The 16,548-nt window shown below is 57.9% G+C and overlaps 8 protein-coding genes across 8 annotated transcripts; 4 read left to right on the forward strand and 4 right to left on the reverse strand.

Moving 5' to 3' along the window:
* The first annotated feature begins 222 nt into the window (after positions 1–222).
* On the forward strand, positions 223–1,861 carry BDY17DRAFT_302390 (2-nitropropane dioxygenase). The gene has a single exon (XM_033734402.1). The coding sequence runs from the start codon at positions 591–593 to the stop codon at positions 1,647–1,649; it is 1,059 nt and encodes a 352-aa protein (XP_033587356.1). The 5' UTR covers positions 223–590; the 3' UTR covers positions 1,650–1,861.
* Positions 1,862–3,892, reverse strand: BDY17DRAFT_302392 (uncharacterized protein). The gene is made up of 2 exons (XM_033734403.1): positions 2,583–3,892; positions 1,862–2,514 (listed from the first exon to the last, which is right to left on the reverse strand). The coding sequence occupies exons 1-2, from the start codon at positions 3,422–3,424 to the stop codon at positions 2,004–2,006; spliced, it is 1,353 nt and encodes a 450-aa protein (XP_033587357.1). The 5' UTR covers positions 3,425–3,892; the 3' UTR covers positions 1,862–2,003.
* On the forward strand, positions 3,893–5,480 carry BDY17DRAFT_302393 (Alpha/Beta hydrolase protein). Its single transcript, XM_033734404.1, has one exon. It carries the CDS (start codon positions 4,101–4,103, stop codon positions 5,289–5,291), a length of 1,191 nt encoding a protein of 396 aa, XP_033587358.1. The 5' UTR covers positions 3,893–4,100; the 3' UTR covers positions 5,292–5,480.
* Positions 5,481–5,728: 248 nt separating this feature from the next.
* Positions 5,729–7,454, forward strand: BDY17DRAFT_255024 (carboxylesterase; the record flags this gene model as incomplete). Its single annotated transcript, XM_033731487.1, has 2 exons — positions 5,729–6,410; positions 6,463–7,454. The coding sequence occupies 2 exons, from the start codon at positions 5,729–5,731 to the stop codon at positions 7,452–7,454; spliced, it is 1,674 nt and encodes a 557-aa protein (XP_033587359.1).
* Positions 7,455–7,464: 10 nt separating this feature from the next.
* On the reverse strand, positions 7,465–8,809 carry BDY17DRAFT_200287 (chaperonin 10-like protein). Its single transcript, XM_033730092.1, has one exon. The coding sequence runs from the start codon at positions 8,595–8,597 to the stop codon at positions 7,476–7,478; it is 1,122 nt and encodes a 373-aa protein (XP_033587360.1). The 5' UTR covers positions 8,598–8,809; the 3' UTR covers positions 7,465–7,475.
* Positions 8,810–9,108: 299 nt separating this feature from the next.
* Positions 9,109–9,414, forward strand: BDY17DRAFT_312617 (uncharacterized protein; the record flags this gene model as incomplete). The annotated part of the gene is made up of 1 exon (XM_033735640.1): positions 9,109–9,414. The coding sequence occupies one exon, from the start codon at positions 9,109–9,111 to the stop codon at positions 9,412–9,414; it is 306 nt and encodes a 101-aa protein (XP_033587361.1).
* Positions 9,415–9,521: 107 nt separating this feature from the next.
* On the reverse strand, positions 9,522–11,398 carry BDY17DRAFT_326668 (major facilitator superfamily domain-containing protein; the record flags this gene model as incomplete). The annotated part of the gene is made up of 3 exons (XM_033737550.1): positions 9,522–9,901; positions 9,957–10,321; positions 10,377–11,398. The coding sequence occupies 3 exons, from the start codon at positions 11,396–11,398 to the stop codon at positions 9,522–9,524; spliced, it is 1,767 nt and encodes a 588-aa protein (XP_033587362.1).
* A 266-nt stretch (positions 11,399–11,664) lies between these two features.
* BDY17DRAFT_200284 (uncharacterized protein) lies at positions 11,665–16,538 on the reverse strand. Its single transcript, XM_033730091.1, has 2 exons — positions 13,117–16,538; positions 11,665–13,059 (listed from the first exon to the last, which is right to left on the reverse strand). Exons 1-2 carry the CDS (start codon positions 16,437–16,439, stop codon positions 11,931–11,933), a joined length of 4,452 nt encoding a protein of 1,483 aa, XP_033587363.1. The 5' UTR covers positions 16,440–16,538; the 3' UTR covers positions 11,665–11,930.
* Between the last annotated feature and the right edge of the window lie 10 nt (positions 16,539–16,548).

The raw sequence follows: 16,548 nt of genomic DNA on the forward strand, positions 1-16,548 counted from the left end.
GTGATGTACAATGTGAGGGGATGTCCCGAGTCTGTCGCGTGCTGGAGGATAGCCCGTCGATCAATGGATCCTGCGTCTCAGCGGATGTGACATACAAGGAGACCTCGAGGTATTTGCGGGCGGATTCTCTATTTATCACATCCCCTCGGACGTCAGCAACGAAAAGCACTTTCGGCGAGGGTGGCAGTCGGGGATGTGTGGAGAGGTGTGGTCACGCCCCACCACATCCCCACACACGCGCTCGTGGCCTTCACGTTGCGCCTTCGGACGAGGACTCGGCAAATCATCGGTCTTCCTTTCTTCCACTGCGCTGTAGCACGGCAATTTTGCAGAAGCCGTGCTCTCCGAAGCCTTTGCTGGCTGGAGGGCTGGAGATGTCTGTCCTTGCATCCTTGGATGGGGCAGTCCACCATCTCCCTCCACCATCCAGCCTTTCCCCGCAATCGCGGACCCTGTGGCTTCCGTGCACAACTGCACCGGGCTGAGGTTGATCGTGCCGAGGCTCGGAACAGATCAATGGGATAATTCATATGTAGCTCATCCTCGAGCCGATTCATCTTTCGTCTTTCCTTCATCTCCCACCATCCAAAATGCCTCCTCGCCCAGTATTGAAGACGCCCCTCTGCGACCTGCTCGGGATCGAGTACCCCATCCTGCTAGCAGGCATGGCTCGCACCTCCTCCGGCGCCCTCGCCGCCGCCGTCTCCAACGCCGGCGGCCTGGGCGTCATTGGAGGCCTGGGCTACACCCCGGACCAACTGCGTGCCATCATCCACGAGATCAAGGCCAACCTCGCCGACCCCAGCTTCAAATTCGGCGTCGATCTCGCCCTCCCTCAAGTCGGTGGGAGCGCGCGCAAGACTAATCATGACTACACTCATGGCCAACTCGATGATCTTATCACCGTCACGATCGAGGAGAAGGCGAGTCTGTTTGTCAGCGCGGTCGGTGTGCCGCCGAAACACGTGATTGAGAGATTACACGAAGCTGGCATTCTGGTGATGAACATGGTCGGCCACCCGAAACATGCTCACAAGGCATTCCAAGCCGGCGTCGATATCGTCTGCGCACAAGGTGGAGAAGGTGGCGGACACACAGGAGACATTGCCACTAGCATCCTCATCCCGGCCGTGGTGGACGTTGCGCGGCAGTACAAGAGTCCGTTGACAGGCAAGACGGCATTGGTTGTGGCGGCGGGTGGTGTCTCGACGGGGAGGTCCCTCGCTGCCATGCTTTCCTACGGCTCCGCCGGAGTCTGGGTAGGGACGCGATTCGTCGCCTCGGAAGAAGCAGGCTGCAGCCAAATGCACAAAGAGGCAGTATGCTCCGCATCATTCGAAGACACCCTCCGCACGCTCGTCGTCTCCGGCCGCCCGCTGCGAGTGCGGATGAACGACTACATCAAGTCCTGGGAGGTGGATCGGCCGGACGAAGTGCGCAAGCTGTGCGACAGTGGCATTGTCCCGCTGCAGAAAGACATGGACGAGGAGAAGGAGGTCGACATTCCCTTTTTGATGGGCCAGGTGGCGGCGACTATTGGAGAGATCAAGCCGGCAAAGGCCATTATGGACGAGATGGTGTCGGAGTGTGTGGAGATCCTGCGCAGCCAGCAGAGCTATATTGGAGGCGGTAAGACGAGCCGATTGTAGAGTCGAGAAAATTGGCGGCAGGGAATGGGATAAATGCCACATTTCGTTGTGGGCAAGGCGGTGGACAAATCACATCTGGCAAGCAGACCACACTGGCTGCTAATTATAGATGATGAATGAAGAGGAAGGCTTGGTACGCTATACGTAGAGCGAAGGGCGAGAGAGATGGAGTCGAAGGTGCACACAATCTTGTATTGAGCCTTTGAAAGAGGCCCCAACAACGCCATGTCATGCGTATAGCCAACGCTTGTGTATAACCAACGCTACAAATCACTGTCCGCATGCAATCGTTAAAAGGTCGGCGGATCTTCATCGTCCAACCCGACAAAAGAAAGTACAGACTCTCCCACGCATTTAAACCGCGGCCTTGGTGGCATTGACCTCCTCCGTCCAAGCCTTGCTCTCCTCCCTCAACTTCTTCTTCACGTACCAAATGGTGATCAGCACCCAGATGCCGGCCCAGATGAACGGCACAGACCAGCCAATTGCATACACCGCGTCATGATTGTCCAGGGTGAAGATGAGAATGGTGCACAACACGGCGGTCGCATTCGACCCCACGGCCCAAAAGAGGCCGAGGCGACGCAACATGGCGCGGAAGATGTGGCTGGCTTCGTAGCGTCGGTTGAGCGCCTCGCGGAACTCGGTGCCGCCACTGCCATCGACCGCGCACACGTCCTCGATGAAGCTGTACACGCACGGCCGCAGCTGTGCTCCTTTGGGAATGGAGGACAGGCGGACTGGTGCCGGGACATGGAAGTAGCGGAGGACGTCGACGATGAGCAACTCGATGCCGAAGGCGTACAGCATTGATGTCAAGGGCATAGAGAGCAGGCGGATGGGAGGGTGTGTAAAGACAGTACCGCTGTGAGCGAGCATTGTTAGCAAATACCAAAGGGGGCTGTGGAGGAGGTTGAGAGGAGGCAGACATACACAATGAGCTCAATCATGACAATGAACCAGCCAACCGACAGATTCCAGTGAAACCAGTCCAGATAGGCTCTCCTAGCGCCAATCACCCGGCAAGTGCTGGAGTGCTTCCACAGCCGCCAGAATCGCACACAGTATTCGACGATGCTTATGCCTCCGATGGCAGCGGTGACGATGGAAAAGACGGTGTTTGGAGACAAGCTGGTGCCGTAGTGGAGGCCGTAGTAGAGACCGAGGGGCATTGCGGTGCTGTCGATGACGACGAGAGACCAGAAGAAGGCGATGCTTCGGTAGCGGGTGCGGAGGGTGTAGTTGAGGGATGGCGGCTCGGGCTCAAAGGCGGGATCGGTGGAAGATTGCAGCGTTTCTATGCTCGCAGGGGGTGGTTGGTCTCCGGTGGCCACTGTGTTCAGCTCCTTGCTCTCTTCGCTCGTAAGTGCGACTGGTGAGGATACAAAGGTCGGCGTGGGGGGCAGCTGATGTCCGTCGCTCCTTCTCCTTGTCATTGTCAGAGACGGCCGGCCGAATGGGCCATCGACTCTGCGATCAAAGTCGCGGCTGGAGCGACGGCCCATATCGCGACTGGCCCGGGTGCGGATGGCTTGGATGCTGTGTCGCGGGGGTGAGGCGACATTGGGGTTGGAAGTAGTTCGATGCGGGGCGGAGGTGTCGCTGCCAGGCTGACCCAATGCCCCGAAGTCGACGGTCTGCGCGCGGCCCTTTTTATTCTCGAGCGTGTCGGGGTCGGTGGGAGGGAAGGGGTGGGATTCGGAGGGTCGGGTGGGCTCCTGATGCGGGCCATCGAGGCGCTGGTCGAAGTCGTGGTCTCGCGGGTCGCCCTCCATCGTGTGTGTTGAAGCGGCTGCGGAGCGAGGGTGTGCGAAGGGGAGGAAGTAGGGGAGGGGCCAACACCAGCTGGCGCAAGCCTGTGGCGTCGGGGGGGTTTGGTCCGGAAGCGTGCGGAGCGGGCGGATGGACAGCAATTGCAATGCAGGATGGGATCAATGCGGGAGTGATGAGATGGATGAGTAATTCTGATGAGCGGGTGGGAAGAATGAGGGAGAGAGGGAGGGAGGTGGGTGGCAATGGGTTGGTGGAAAAGAACAAACATGCAATCGCGATATGCACGTTATTTCTCTGCGCGTCGCTGGCTTGCGTCGAGATGAGGCAACTGGCTCCACCGCGCAAGGCCAACTTCCCTTCCCGTCTATTCTCATGAAGGTTTGGAGCCAAGACGACGCGACGCTTGCCGCCGCCACCGACAGCTTCGATTGTGCCCAGCCCAGCCCGCTGATCAATTGCATTGTTGGTATTACATCACCCGCCCCAGTCCGCATTCGGTACTGCTTTTTAAACTCTCCCCGCCCGTCTGCACGTCGTCGTCGACCGCATGATCCACTCACCTGATCGCACATTGCCGTCACTCTACCACCTCTTCACTACAACGTCTGCTTGCCCTTCCGGTTAGGGAGCGCCCAAACCCTAACCGTGTGAGGGCAGGAGGGGCCGGCCACTGAAGAGATGTACGCTCGCCTTGCCTTCCTAGGCCTCGCTGCCTACACCTCGACACTCGCCAACTGCGCTCTCCTCGGCAGCCATGGCGCCAAGTCGCTGCAAGAGCCACTCCTCGCCCAAGCTCACCCCCACCGCTCCGTCTCACCCGCCCTCTTCGCCGAGCTGGAGGAGCTGGCGCGCATCGTCGACATCTCGTATTGCGTGGGAGGCTCGTTGAACGGCATCCAGAAGCCCTTCAAATGCCTCTCGCGATGCGCCGAGTTCCCCCACTTCGAACTCGTCGACGCTTGGGAGACGGGACGCTTGCTCAGCGACAGCTGTGGCTACATCGCTCTCGACCATGACAAGCGACGCCTGATCGTCGCCTTCCGAGGCACGTACAGCATTGCCAACACCGTGGTGGATCTAAGCACTATTCCACAAGAATATGAACCCTATCCCGGATCTGGCGATGGCGACGATCAGCAGTCCGAGCGGGACGTACCGCAGCGCAAATGTGATAACTGTACCGTGCATATGGGCTTCAACTCCGCCTGGAGCCACACTCGCGACCGCATCATGCCCATTCTCCGCACAGAGTCCAGCCTATATCCCGACTACCAACTCCACCTTGTCGGCCACAGCCTCGGCGGAGCGGTCGCCGCCCTAGCTGGGCTCGATCTGCTCGCACGAGGCCATGACCCGGTCATTACAACCTTTGGTGAACCACGTACCGGCAACGCTGCCCTGGCCAAATTTCTGGACCAGCAGTTCGGGCTTCATGACGACCATGACGCCAACGACTTGATGAGAAAATACCGTCGTGTCACACATGTCGACGACCCCGTCCCTCTCCTTCCCCTGAGCGAATGGGGCTATGCCATGCACGCCGGGGAAATCTTCATCACCAAATCCGCTCTGTCGCCGGATATCGGCGACCTCGAGCTTTGCGACGGAGACAATGATCAGAGGTGTATCGCTGGACAGGACTCCACCACCGCCGGTGATGCACACGGCGCTCGCGATCGGAAGCGCGATCTGATGGCCTCGGTGGAGGATGAGCTGCACGACGTTCGGCATGAGCCATGGGGTATTCCCTCGCGGTACAAGCTATGGCAGCTGTTCTTTGCCCACAGGGACTACTTCTGGCGGCTTGGGCTGTGTGTACCACACGGCGGACTGTGGGATGGCGGAAAGCAGTTTGAAGCTTCCGAGTAATGCTTTGTTCTCACAGCGCTCATTTGGACGAGTAGAGATGCTTCAAAGCAGCGCGGCGTTTTGGGTCGGAGTTGATTTGCTGTCTGTTATCAAGGCTTGATTTCTATGTTTGATATCCTCCAGGTTCATATTCCAAAGATCAACTAGTTATTAATTCGATCCTTATATTCAACATCGCATCGTCTCGAGTCTGACAGCATGTGATGGACGTTCGGCGCTTCGCGAGCACCCAATCACATGGCCCGTGCAGGGAGAGCTCTATGCGAAGTACCTCCTGCCTGATGATGAGTTGACGTCGCCCGGTCCATGGATTGAACAACATCAACCTGCTCGCCAGATCAATCCGCGAGATGGCATCGCGATGGCGCTGCATCATCCCTGGAGGCGGCCGCAGAAGGCAGACGTTTTGCATCACCATCTCCGCCATCATCCCGTTCATGTTCATCATCTTCTTCCTGCTCTCCTTTTCGCAACCGAGCATCAGGAACGTCCATTCCCCGGACACTCATGGTCAAGTCGAGTTTGAGACACCACATGAGCCGCCAGCGCATTCAGACCCTGCAGTTTGGCCGCAGCCGACTCATCGTCCAATACCGCCAGTGCCGCCAAAGCCGCCAGTGCAGCCCGATCAACCGGCGAGCAACATCGTCCGAGCCTCGACCGGATACTATACAGGCAAATTCGACCCAAACTTCCCAGATGTGCGCGAATTCCTCAACGTCCCCTACGCCGAATCGACCGCAGGCAAGAACCGCTTCATGCCACCCGTGCCCGTCTCCAAGTCCGACGACCATCACGACGCAACGGCGTACGGCCGAGTGTGTCCTCAATTCGTCTCTGCCCTACCCTCCGTCTGGTCGGAGCAGATCCCGTGGTATCGCATTCCGCACGAAGCGTCGGAAAAGGGCGAGACTGCTGCTCTGAGTGGCGAAGATTGTCTAAGCATGGCCATTTGGACGCCAGCGAATGCGACCGAGAACTCGAAGCTGCCGGTTGCTATGTTCTGGCCTGGCGGCGGTTTCCAGACGAATGGCATTCTGGTCCCTGCACATCAACCCGCGCAGTGGGTGTCTCGCTCGCAGTCTCATGTCGTTGTCACGATCAACTATAGACTCGGCAGTAAGTCGTTCATAGTGCCTCCCATATCGCAGTAAGCTAAACGACCGTGCAGTCCTCGGCTTTCCGGATGCCGCTGGTGCAAAAGAACAGAACCTTGGTCTTTTGGACCAGCGTCTTGCTCTCGAATGGGTCAAAGACAACATCAACAGCTTCGGCGGAGATGCAACCAAAATCATGGTCTGGGGATTCTCCGCCGGAGCACAAGCCGTCGATTTCCACAACTACGCCTACTATGAAAATCCCATTGCCCGTTCTTTCTTCTCTCAGTCCGGCAGCTGCTTGGCTTTTGGATCCGGCCATGCTTCCGATCACTCCAAATTCACCTTTGTGGCGAAGAAATTCGGCTGCGAATTCGAAGATGAACCGGTGGAGGAGCTCACCTGCATGCAAGAGCCAGCCTTCCGAGACATTGTCGACTTCATCGGCCTCTACCACGGAGATCAACGACTGAGGTTCGGGCCCGTGACGGATCAGCGCACTGTCTTCTCGGATTACAAGGAACGCTATGCGGAAGGGAAGGTCTCTCAAGTTCCGATGATCTATTCCAGTGCGGCGAACGATGGCGCCGTCCTCGCCTCGTACAACGCGCAGCATCCCGAAAGTGCGCCGGACCAAGAGACTGTCAACACCATTACTCAGCGTATTTTGTGTGGCGCCGCGGAGTCCAGTAGACTGAGACATGGCATCAACCTGACCACCTATCGCTACCAATACGCGGGCGTGTGGCCAAACCAAAACCCCCTCTCCTGGATGGGAGCTTATCACTCCAGCGATCTGCCGATGCTGTTTGGAACTTACGACGTCGGCACGGGGGATTCAGTCCTGCCAATGGAAACTGAAACCAGCATTAAGATGCAGGACTTTCTCCTGTCATTCCTTCAAGACCCTCATCATATCGCTGGCTGGCCGGAGGAAAACATCCTTGCTTTGGGTCACGGAGATCTCTTACGCTTCGGGGCAAAGGTGAAGCCCGTCCAGCGGGTGGATGCACTCGACGTCGATGGCGTTTGCTATGGATCAATGCCCTACGACCCCTTTCCCTGAACGAGCTTGACAGAACCACCCTTACAGCGACATGTCAAGTACCAGTTTTCCACCTCCGCCAGCACGGTACCGATCGACTAGGTCTCCCAGTTTGTTCAAAGCGAAGGTCTGCTTGACGGATTTTATGTTGTGCTTTGCAGCAAACTCGACCGTCTCGTGAAGGGTCTCATGAGTGCCCAGCATCGTTCCACGGATGGTGAGGTCTCTGAACACCAAGTCGCTCGCAGACACCTGGAAGCCTCTCTCGAGGAAGCTAACGACAATGCACAAGCCGTGGTTGCGAAGGAGCGTGGTGCCATAGTCGAAACTTTTCTGGGTGTCAGGGAGGATGAGAACTGCGTCGAGACCAAAGTCGGCTCGGTCGGTCTTGCCATCTTCTTTTCCGATATGGCGCACCAAGTCTTCAGCAGGTGTGGCCCTCGCATCAACGATGTGAGCCTTGGTTCCCAGCGACTTTGCAAGTTCAAGGGCACCCGGAGCGGCATCAACACCCGTCACACGCAGTCCCATGGCTTCCGCAAATTGCAGGCCGAGATGACCTAATCCACCACCACAGCCAATGATACCAACTCGCTGGCCGGGGGATAAATTGCAACGCTTCAAGGCGCTGTAGATCGTGACTCCAGCGCACATGAGAGGAGCGGCGTCAACCGCGCTCAGTCCGTCAGGAAGCGGCACGACCTGCCTCGCATCCACGACAACGTACTCTGCAAATCCTCCATGCTTGCTGCTACCATTGCTCACAGACCGGGGACAAAAGAACGAGTATCCTTCGTAATCGTTGCCCGGATCGCGGCACTCGAAACACTCGCCGCAGGGGTTGTAACCGCGGCCGGGAGAAGCAACCCTCGTGCCAATGGGAAGTTCGTCAGCCGCGGTGGAGGAGGGTGAGGCTTTGCGAACAATCGTGCCGGCGATTTCGTGCCCCGAAATGTGTGGGAACTGACGGGGAACGTTCGCCCATTCGCCTTCTGCTATCACGGCGTCGGTGTGGCAGTAGCCTGCTGCGTCGAGGCGGATGAGCAGGTCATTCGGGCTCGTCAGAGCGGGAACGGGGATCTCTTTGAGGGCATATGGGGTGTTGTAAGCTTCTAGGAGTTGAGCTTTCATGTGCGTGGGGATGGATGGTTGTCCGGAGGCCATCGCGCTTGTAGCCGTGATGGTCAGCTGTTAGTCCTGTGCGAATGTCGATGGGTCTTGGCCTCTTTTGATGCTGATTTTGCTGCTATTCAAGGGATGAACCACGTTGCAATTTGTTCTTGACATGCATTGAAAGTACAGGTATATTGATGAAGGGTCGTCGCTCATGTCCATCCTCGGCAATCCAAGCTCTCGCTCTCCATATTTCGTTGCCGGGACGGATGGGATGCTCGAATGCACCCAATCGCAGTGCCCGAGGTGAAGGCGCTTCTTATCTAGTGATTGAGGCACAACAGCACTTCACCTGATGTCCTACTTCATCGTCGACTACTGATGTCGCTATGTCGTTGCAATGCAAAGAGGTGCGGTGGAGGTAGGCACGAGCCACCCAGGGCGGAGTGTGATTATGTAATCCAATTTTTCCAGCATGAGCATCCTCGATCTCCATAGACCTTGCTCAATCACCCTACTCATCAATCCACCAACTCATCCGCCCAGACTCTGTGCCTCCATAATGTTGCGCGTCAAACACATCGTCCGCGGTGCCGCACGAAGCATACCCACGCAACGCCGCTGGAACTCCACCTCCGAGTCCCCAGCCGCGCCAACCAAACCCTCGAGCAGCGCGCATTCCAACTTCTACAAGACCTTTGGTCGGCCCATTGCGAAGAACTTCCTTATTGCGCTGTGCACGTATCAATTACTTTACTTGTCATGGCTCAAGCTGGAAAGTCTGGAGGTCAAGAAGAGCAAGGAGGATGAGATCCGCGGGGTGGAGGAGGAGTTGAGGAGTCTGACGGCCGGCAAGTCTGCTGCGTGAGGCACGCGGTTCACCCCAGATGCACAATTTGCGCGTGAACATGACATATTGTGCAAACTGGATGGGTGGAGTATCCGAGTCTATCTACGACAAGCATCGTCCGCGGCTCAAAGATCTAAACGCCCTCTGGAGTCGCCTGTTCTACTACCTTCTCCAGGCTCTGCGACACCTACCGCGTAGGATTGCGGAGGGTTTCGCTGCCAAGCGACAAGGCTGACGACAAAACACGCCGCTGCGAGGTACGTCGCCACCCGCATTTCTTGCGTGAATGCTTCGGCATACACCATGCCCACCATTTCTTGCTCCTGTGGGGAGAATTGCGATATCACCAGCGGCGACCTAGTCAAGGCTCTCACTTGGTCTGGCGTCAATTGCGCTGCCAATTCTCGCGAGCCTCGAATGCGATTGTTGAACACGATGACGCCGACGGAGAGCCCAATACTACCCCCGAGCGATCTCATTTGTGTGAGTGCTCCTTGGGTCACGGCTGGAAACGTGTCAGCATGTTCGTGAAATACCGACACGACACCACCCGCACTCACCTGTCCACCTCAGTTCGACGTTCTGGCGCCCTATTATCGTCACTGTGGTGACAGCCATCCCAAAGCCGAGGCCGAGAAAGACTTGGAATCCGAATTGCCGCGTCGGTGTTGGACGCGTATTGCCCAAGCTGATCATCAGTCCGTACCCGAGAACCTGGAACGCCGAAGCAACGACGAGCGTGTACCGCGTGCGGTTCTTTCCGCTGTTGATACCGCCCGTCACCAGCGACCCCACAGCAGACGAGGCCATCAAAGGCAATAGCTTGACTCCGGCAGTGACGGGGCTGTCGCCATCGACGATTTGGAAGCGCTGTGGCAGGCTCACGACGGCAATGTAGAAGACGAAACCTATCAACAGCGCCACTCTGGAGTAATGTTAGTCGATTGCTCCGCAGAAGCAAGGCTCCCATTTGGACTTACAGCATGGTAGAACCGATGACCCTTTCCGCCATCAGCTTGACAGGAAATACGGGCTTGACGGGTAGAGCGGGGTGGGAAGCCAGCCAGATCTGCCACAGCACGAACGCCAGAAACGCCATGGTTGAGATGACAAGGCAAGCGATAATGGTACCACTGCTCCAGGCGTACACGCCCGCACCGCCCTCTTGCAGGGCAAAGATGAGAAGTATCGATGCCGCCAGCAGCAGGAGACAGCCGAAGAAGTCCACGGTCTTGAGAGTGTCCATGGAGAGTGACTTGCGAGATTTATCGCTCGGCCACGACATCAACAGCAGCAATAGGGCCACTCCTCCCACCGGGAGATTGAGATAGAAGATCCATCTCCACGTCGAACCGTGATGGCTCTGTGTGATTGCTCCGGACAGCACTGGCCCGAGAACTCCTGAAGTGACCATCACTCCCCCAATCGCTCCACCAACGGCACTCTGCTTCTGGCGGGAGACTGCATTCATTGCAATCACAATCGTCATGGAGAAGAGGCCGCTCCCTCCAATGCCCTGGAAGGCTCGAAAGACGATTAACTGCGTCATCGACTGGCTCAGAGCGCAAGCGAGCGAGAAGGCGATGAAAAGGAGGAAATTGGTCACTTCGATTGCTTTGCGCCCGAAAATGTCGCTCAGCCGGGTGATGATGATGGCAAAGGCCATGTAGGTGAGGAGGTAGGCAGTGATGACCCATGTCGATCGATCGTACTCGTCGAACTCGGCGGCGATGGTGGGGAGAGCGACGGAGACGATGGTAGTGTCGAGGAAGCTGAGAAACAGGCCGATGAAGACGGAGATGAGCAGGATCTTTTGGCGCCAGCCTGTGACTTGTACGGTTAACGGTGCATCTCGATAGCGAGAAGTCTGCGCGGCGGGCTCGTCGGTTGATGGCGGCAGGGCTTTCTTCTCACAACTCTCCACAGGGTCATCGGTCGGGTGCTCGCTTGATGTCCCCCTCGTCTCAACTCGCATTTCTTTCTCCCGCGTCACTCCAGGCATATCGAAGTAGGGAGCCTCGAGTTGGTCGTCGATCCATGTGTTCTCATCGAGTCGATTGCGTATGTGGGTAAGGGATACTTAAAAAGTACACCCACATCGGCAAAACTTGCTGTTCGCGCCCGGGGTCAGGCTCGCGGACGCTTCCCCGAGTAAGTTAGCGAGGCGGCAGCCGTGCGGCAGGCCGGTACTCGTCCGTAACGTCTCGCGGCCGGAAATCCACGCGACGTTTCCGGCCGCGGAGTCGTGCGTAATCCTAAGCGAGCGCGGCCAATGTCACTTTACGGGCGTAAGATGCTCGAAACACTCGAAGACGACAAGCATGGCCAAGATTTGGTTGGTGCTTGGCGGTGCGACACGAGCAGGGAATGATCACACGCTTCCAGGTTTGGGGGGTCACTCGTTACTCTGCAATATGAACAGTGCTTATGCGTGATTAAAATTCAACCTCTCAGCACTCCGTATATTGACCCACCAGCCGGGAAAAACGAAAGTGCCAAGCCAAGGGCGCTGATAACTACGGTACAAGGCATCTTTACAGCACCCTTCCGGCCGTAGAAGCCTGACTCCGATCCTTCGTCTGTGTCTTCCTCAGACCCCTGCCAGCCTGGATTTCTCCGAGCAAGCCGCTGCGATCCGGCACACCTCCACCCACCGCCGCTCCTCCTGATGGAGGTGGCGGAGGAGGAGGAGCAGGGGGGGCTGCATCACTTCCGGGTGGAGGAGGCGGAGGTGGAGGAGGAGGAGCAGCTGGAGCGCCTGAGCCGGGCATGGGCGGTGGCGGAGGCGGAGGAGGAGGTGATCCGAGACCAGCGGATGTAGGAGGCGGAGAAGCGGTCGAGGCTGCTACGGGCGTAAAGGGCGAGCCTGGCCCTCGCGAGGCAGGACTGTCGGCTCCTGACAACGGCTTAGGTGGCGCCATTGTGCCGAAGAGGATCGACGCCAGTTGCTTTGCGCTGCCGCTCTGCGGTCCATCGTCTTCTTCCTCTTCATCCTCCGAGCTATCTTTGTCCCAATCGTCATCGTCGGCGTCGACATTGCCGCGCGTACGAGACGGTGCCGAGGGAGGATTGGCAATTGCTTCTTGTTGTTTCGCGACCTCTTGGTTCGTCATGCGGTGGAAGGGGTTGGTCTCCTTCTTCTCGCCAGCGGGACTTGCCACTGCAGGTGTCGTCCCAACCGAAGACATGCTGCGGTAGAATGGGTTCTTGGACTGTTCTGGCGGGCTCGCCGCATCGGTGGGAGGTGGACTGCGGGCCTCTGGCATAGGCGGAGGAGGTGGCGGGGCTGGCGGTGCAGCATCTGTTGGCGGGCTGGTGACCTCTGGCATCGTTGGCACCGCAGGTGGGGACGTGACATCTCGCTGCACGCTTGTGACGACCGGCGGCGCCGATTCATCCTCGCTGTCGTCGTCATCATCATCCAGACTCTCCAACTGTCGTCGAAGCTCTGCTTCTCGTTGCTTGGCCGCGTCGATCTCCGCCTTCTGCGCAGCCAGCCTCGCCTCCTTCTCCTGCGCCTCCTTCTTGGCAGCCTCTCTCTGCCTCTTCCCTTCCGCCTTCTTGATCTTGCCAGCCCTGACCTGCTCCTCAAGAGCACGCAGATTGGCTTCCTGCTCTTCACGCTGGGCTTGCAAGTCGCGCTCTTGGCGAGCTCCTTCATCTCTGTAATCATGCATGTCAGCAACCACATCTGATATTGGACAGTGATGGGAAACATACTCCATCTCCTTGGTCTCGTTGGCCATGGCTTCCTGCTGCTCTCGGAGAGCCTGCTCCTTAATTTGAGTCTCGGCTCGCTTCTTCTCCGCATCAACTTGGCTTTGCTCGCTCGTCACACTCTCGCTGCGGCCCTTCCTGGGGGCTGGAGGCGGCGGTTTGGCTTTGCCTGGCGGAGGCGAGGCAATCCCGGCAGCTGCGGGTGGTGGCTCTATCCCTTCGCCCTGGAGTCGTGCTTGACGCTCTTTTTCTCTTCTCGCATCTTCCTCCTCCGCCTGCTTGAGCTTGTCTTCGCGCTCCTTGCGCTCACGTTCCGCGCGTTGTCCCGCAGTCTCGCCTGCCTTGGCCGGCGCCTTAATGCCAAGCGCAGCCAGACGTTCTGCCATGCGTTGCTCTGCCTGCTGCTTGATGAATGCCGCGCGTTCTTCCGCAGTTTTGTAGCTCGAGTAGCTCGAACCCGAGGTTTGAGGAGTAGTCGAGGGAGCGACGGCTCGCGACGAGGCAGGACTGTCAGTCCTACTGATCGGAGTAGACGCTCCGCTTGTAACCTCCACGCTGGCAGGCTGTGGGGGCTGCACCTTCTCTTCGTTTCTAATCCTCGCCGATCGTGAACTTCTTTGCAGGTCAAAGATGAAGTCCTTCACCTCGTCCTCAACGCCCAATCCCTCCTCCCACCTGCGCTTCTCATGTTCATTTTGCGCGCTCTCCCCACCCTCCTTGAGCCCTTGCTCCAGTGACCTCGAGTACTCCGTCACACTTTCTTCCACGTCTTTGACCATCTTCTCGTTGTCCTCCCGCTCGCGAGCGACACGGCTGCTCTCGGTCTCCAGTCTTTGCGCGGCGGCAGTTCCATCATCGGCATCTTCCACCTTCTTCCCGGAGAGGGCGGCAGAACGCTGGCGCATCATTGCTTTCGCTCTAGCTTTGACTCGATCCGACTCAGTGACAGCACCGCCGGGACCAGTGCCGACGATAGCAGAAGCAGATCCAGGGTGCGCTTTGGCGTCCTTCATCCTGAACAGCTCCAATTGTGCTTCTGCGATCGCGCGTTCGCACTTCCGGACCTGGCTAGCGAGCTCCGGCAACCGGTCCTGCAGTCCTCGCAGGCTTCTCTGCATCGTCCTTCGCTCGGCGTCACTGTCGCCGCTCTTGAACGCAGATGCAGGATGAGAGTCGATGTCTTCTTGGATGCTCCGGATTCGGCGGAATAGCTCCTCGCTCGCCTTTCGGTCTTTGCGGTCCAGTGCGTCTTCCTCGTCGGCGTTGCCTTCGTCTTCGAAATCCATGGCATCTAGTAGCACCTGCTTCTCACGGATGGTCTTTTTGAGCTGCTCGATGGTCATCTCGTCCACAGCAGTACCAGTCGTGCTATCGCTCAAGGCCGGACTGGAACTTCGTCCGTCGTCCTGATGACCCGCTCGCCTCCTTGCGGATGAGCGGTAACCAACAGCATCATCATTATTCTTGAAGGCTGTGCCGTCCTTCCTCCCTGCAGATGCACCATTCGCATGGAAAGACCGCGTCTTCATGTAGCTCACGCCCGTCCTTTGCGGCGACAGGAACCCGCCCGAAGACTTTCTCGACTGAGCGTCTTCCGAGAGCAAATTTTTCATCGCACCGATGCTATCGTTCAGATGTCTCGTGCTCGGAGGGACCAGCTCAGGCGGAAGCTGATTGGGGACTGGGTAACCATTGAGACGCCTGTAGATCAAATGCATCGCGACGGCGAATTCATCCAAGTTCAATCGGCCTTTGTTGTGAGGATCTGACAGTGTCCAAATCCGTTCCAGATCTGGCTTTTCGAGTCCCGACTGACTGAAGATTTCGATGGCCTGGCTACCGGAGACGAAACCTTTCCCAAAGCCATCCCACGCCTTGAACATATCATCGTAGATCTTCTTCTCGTCTTTGGTCACGGCCCAGGGCACTGTAGCATTGCCACGGAGTCCGTGAGCGGAGAAGCCGGTTTCACGGCCTGGCTGCGGCATCATTTGCTCTTGTAAAGCCTGCAAATTGGGCAGGCCGGATGCTGGCGCATTCACGAGACCCCATTGGCCGGGTCTGCCGGTGGGTTGAGCGTTCAATGGCGCAACCGGGTAGCCAGTGGGTTGCGGAGAAAGACCTTGGTTTGCATTGAATCCGGTGGGCATGGGTGGGACTGGTGGGCGCAATCCAGAGTAGCCCGTAGGCTGTGGATTCTGTTGCAGTTGCTGACCGAACTGGCTTTGGGGTCCCGGATAGCCGGTCTGCTGCGGTTGAATTGACTGCGCATAGCCGGTGGCCTGGGGGATCTGGAAAGCACCGGTGGGCTGCGCGGTAAGCTGTTGCATCAGTTGCGTATTGTTGGGCTGCTGAGGCTGAGGTTGAACAATCTTTGGCGGCTCGCTAAAATTTGGCGCGTTGCTTCGAGGGGCTTCGGAAGGTGTATCTGCGACGCCGAAGGAGATGATGTCCACCATGCTGCTGACCTCGTTCTTCACCTTCTCCGGCAGCGACGTTGGCAACGCCTTACCCGTCAGCTTGATGTTGCACAGGTACATGGCCAGTGCGAACTCGGGGAAGAGCAATTGGCCGCTTTTTGTGGTGTCTGCGAGCACCCAGATTTGCGCCAGGCTGTCTCCATCCAGGTTGCTCCGCAACAACAAGTCTTTTGCCTTGTCTCCACTCAGGGCTTGTTCACCCGCTGTCGCGCTCTTGAAGAGTTGCTCGAACTTGGCTTGATCGGTGGCGGTGACAAAGGAGAGGCGGATGTTGGGTATGCGACTGCCTTTGGCCTTGGGGATGGAAGAGGGCGCGGGGGATTGCGATGGAGCCGATCGAAACGAGTTGGCCATATCTGCGCTTGTGAGCCCCGTCTTCTGCGGGACTTGCGGTTGAGGTGCGGGCTGCGAATTGAAGCCATTCTGCTGAAAGCCGGTCTGCTGCGGCTGCTGCTGCGGTTGTAGCTGCGATTGAAAGCCGGTCGGTTGAGGTTGTTGGAAGCCCGCAGATTGAGGCTGTTGGAAGCCGGTGGGCTGAGGTTGTTGGTAGCCTGTGGGCTGGGGCTGTTGATAGCCCGGGAACTGCGACTGTTGGGAGTATTGGCTGGATTGGGGGGCTTGAGGTGAGTAGCCGGTAGCTTGAGGCTGGAGTCCACCGCCGCTGGGGTAGCCAGTGTACTGCTGTTGCAGTGGTGCCTGGCCGAAGCCCGTCGGTTGCGCCTGATTGCCGTACTGAGGCGGTTGGCTTTGGAAGGGCTGCTGCGGCTGCTGCTGCTGGCCGTACTGTGGAGCGCCGGGACGAGCGCTATACCCACCGCCCAGGTAGGACGAAGAACCGGAGAACATGATGGGGAAGTGCAAACGCGCAATGCTATGCAAGAGAGGGTGCGCGGAGGGTATGGAGAGGTGAAGGGAGGTCGCGAGATGGTGGAGCTGGCCCGGCGGAGCCCCCATG

Source organism: Neohortaea acidophila (assembly GCF_010093505.1).
Source record: "Neohortaea acidophila strain CBS 113389 unplaced genomic scaffold BDY17scaffold_9, whole genome shotgun sequence".
Lineage (NCBI taxonomy): Eukaryota > Fungi > Ascomycota > Dothideomycetes > Mycosphaerellales > Teratosphaeriaceae > Neohortaea > Neohortaea acidophila.

Coding starts and splice junctions, on each gene's coding strand:
- BDY17DRAFT_302390 (XM_033734402.1), top strand. CDS start 591: ATGCCTCCTCGCCCAGTATTGAAGACGCCCCTCTGCGACCTGCTCGGG.
- BDY17DRAFT_302392 (XM_033734403.1), bottom strand. CDS start 3,424: ATGGAGGGCGACCCGCGAGACCACGACTTCGACCAGCGCCTCGATGGC. Junction 2,515..2,582: donor GTCATGATTGAGCTCATTGT/GTATGTCTGCCT, acceptor GCTCGCTCACAG/CGGTACTGTCTTTACACACC.
- BDY17DRAFT_302393 (XM_033734404.1), top strand. CDS start 4,101: ATGTACGCTCGCCTTGCCTTCCTAGGCCTCGCTGCCTACACCTCGACA.
- BDY17DRAFT_200287 (XM_033730092.1), bottom strand. CDS start 8,597: ATGGCCTCCGGACAACCATCCATCCCCACGCACATGAAAGCTCAACTC.
- BDY17DRAFT_200284 (XM_033730091.1), bottom strand. CDS start 16,439: ATGTTCTCCGGTTCTTCGTCCTACCTGGGCGGTGGGTATAGCGCTCGT. Junction 13,060..13,116: donor AACGAGACCAAGGAGATGGA/GTATGTTTCCCA, acceptor GCATGATTACAG/AGATGAAGGAGCTCGCCAAG.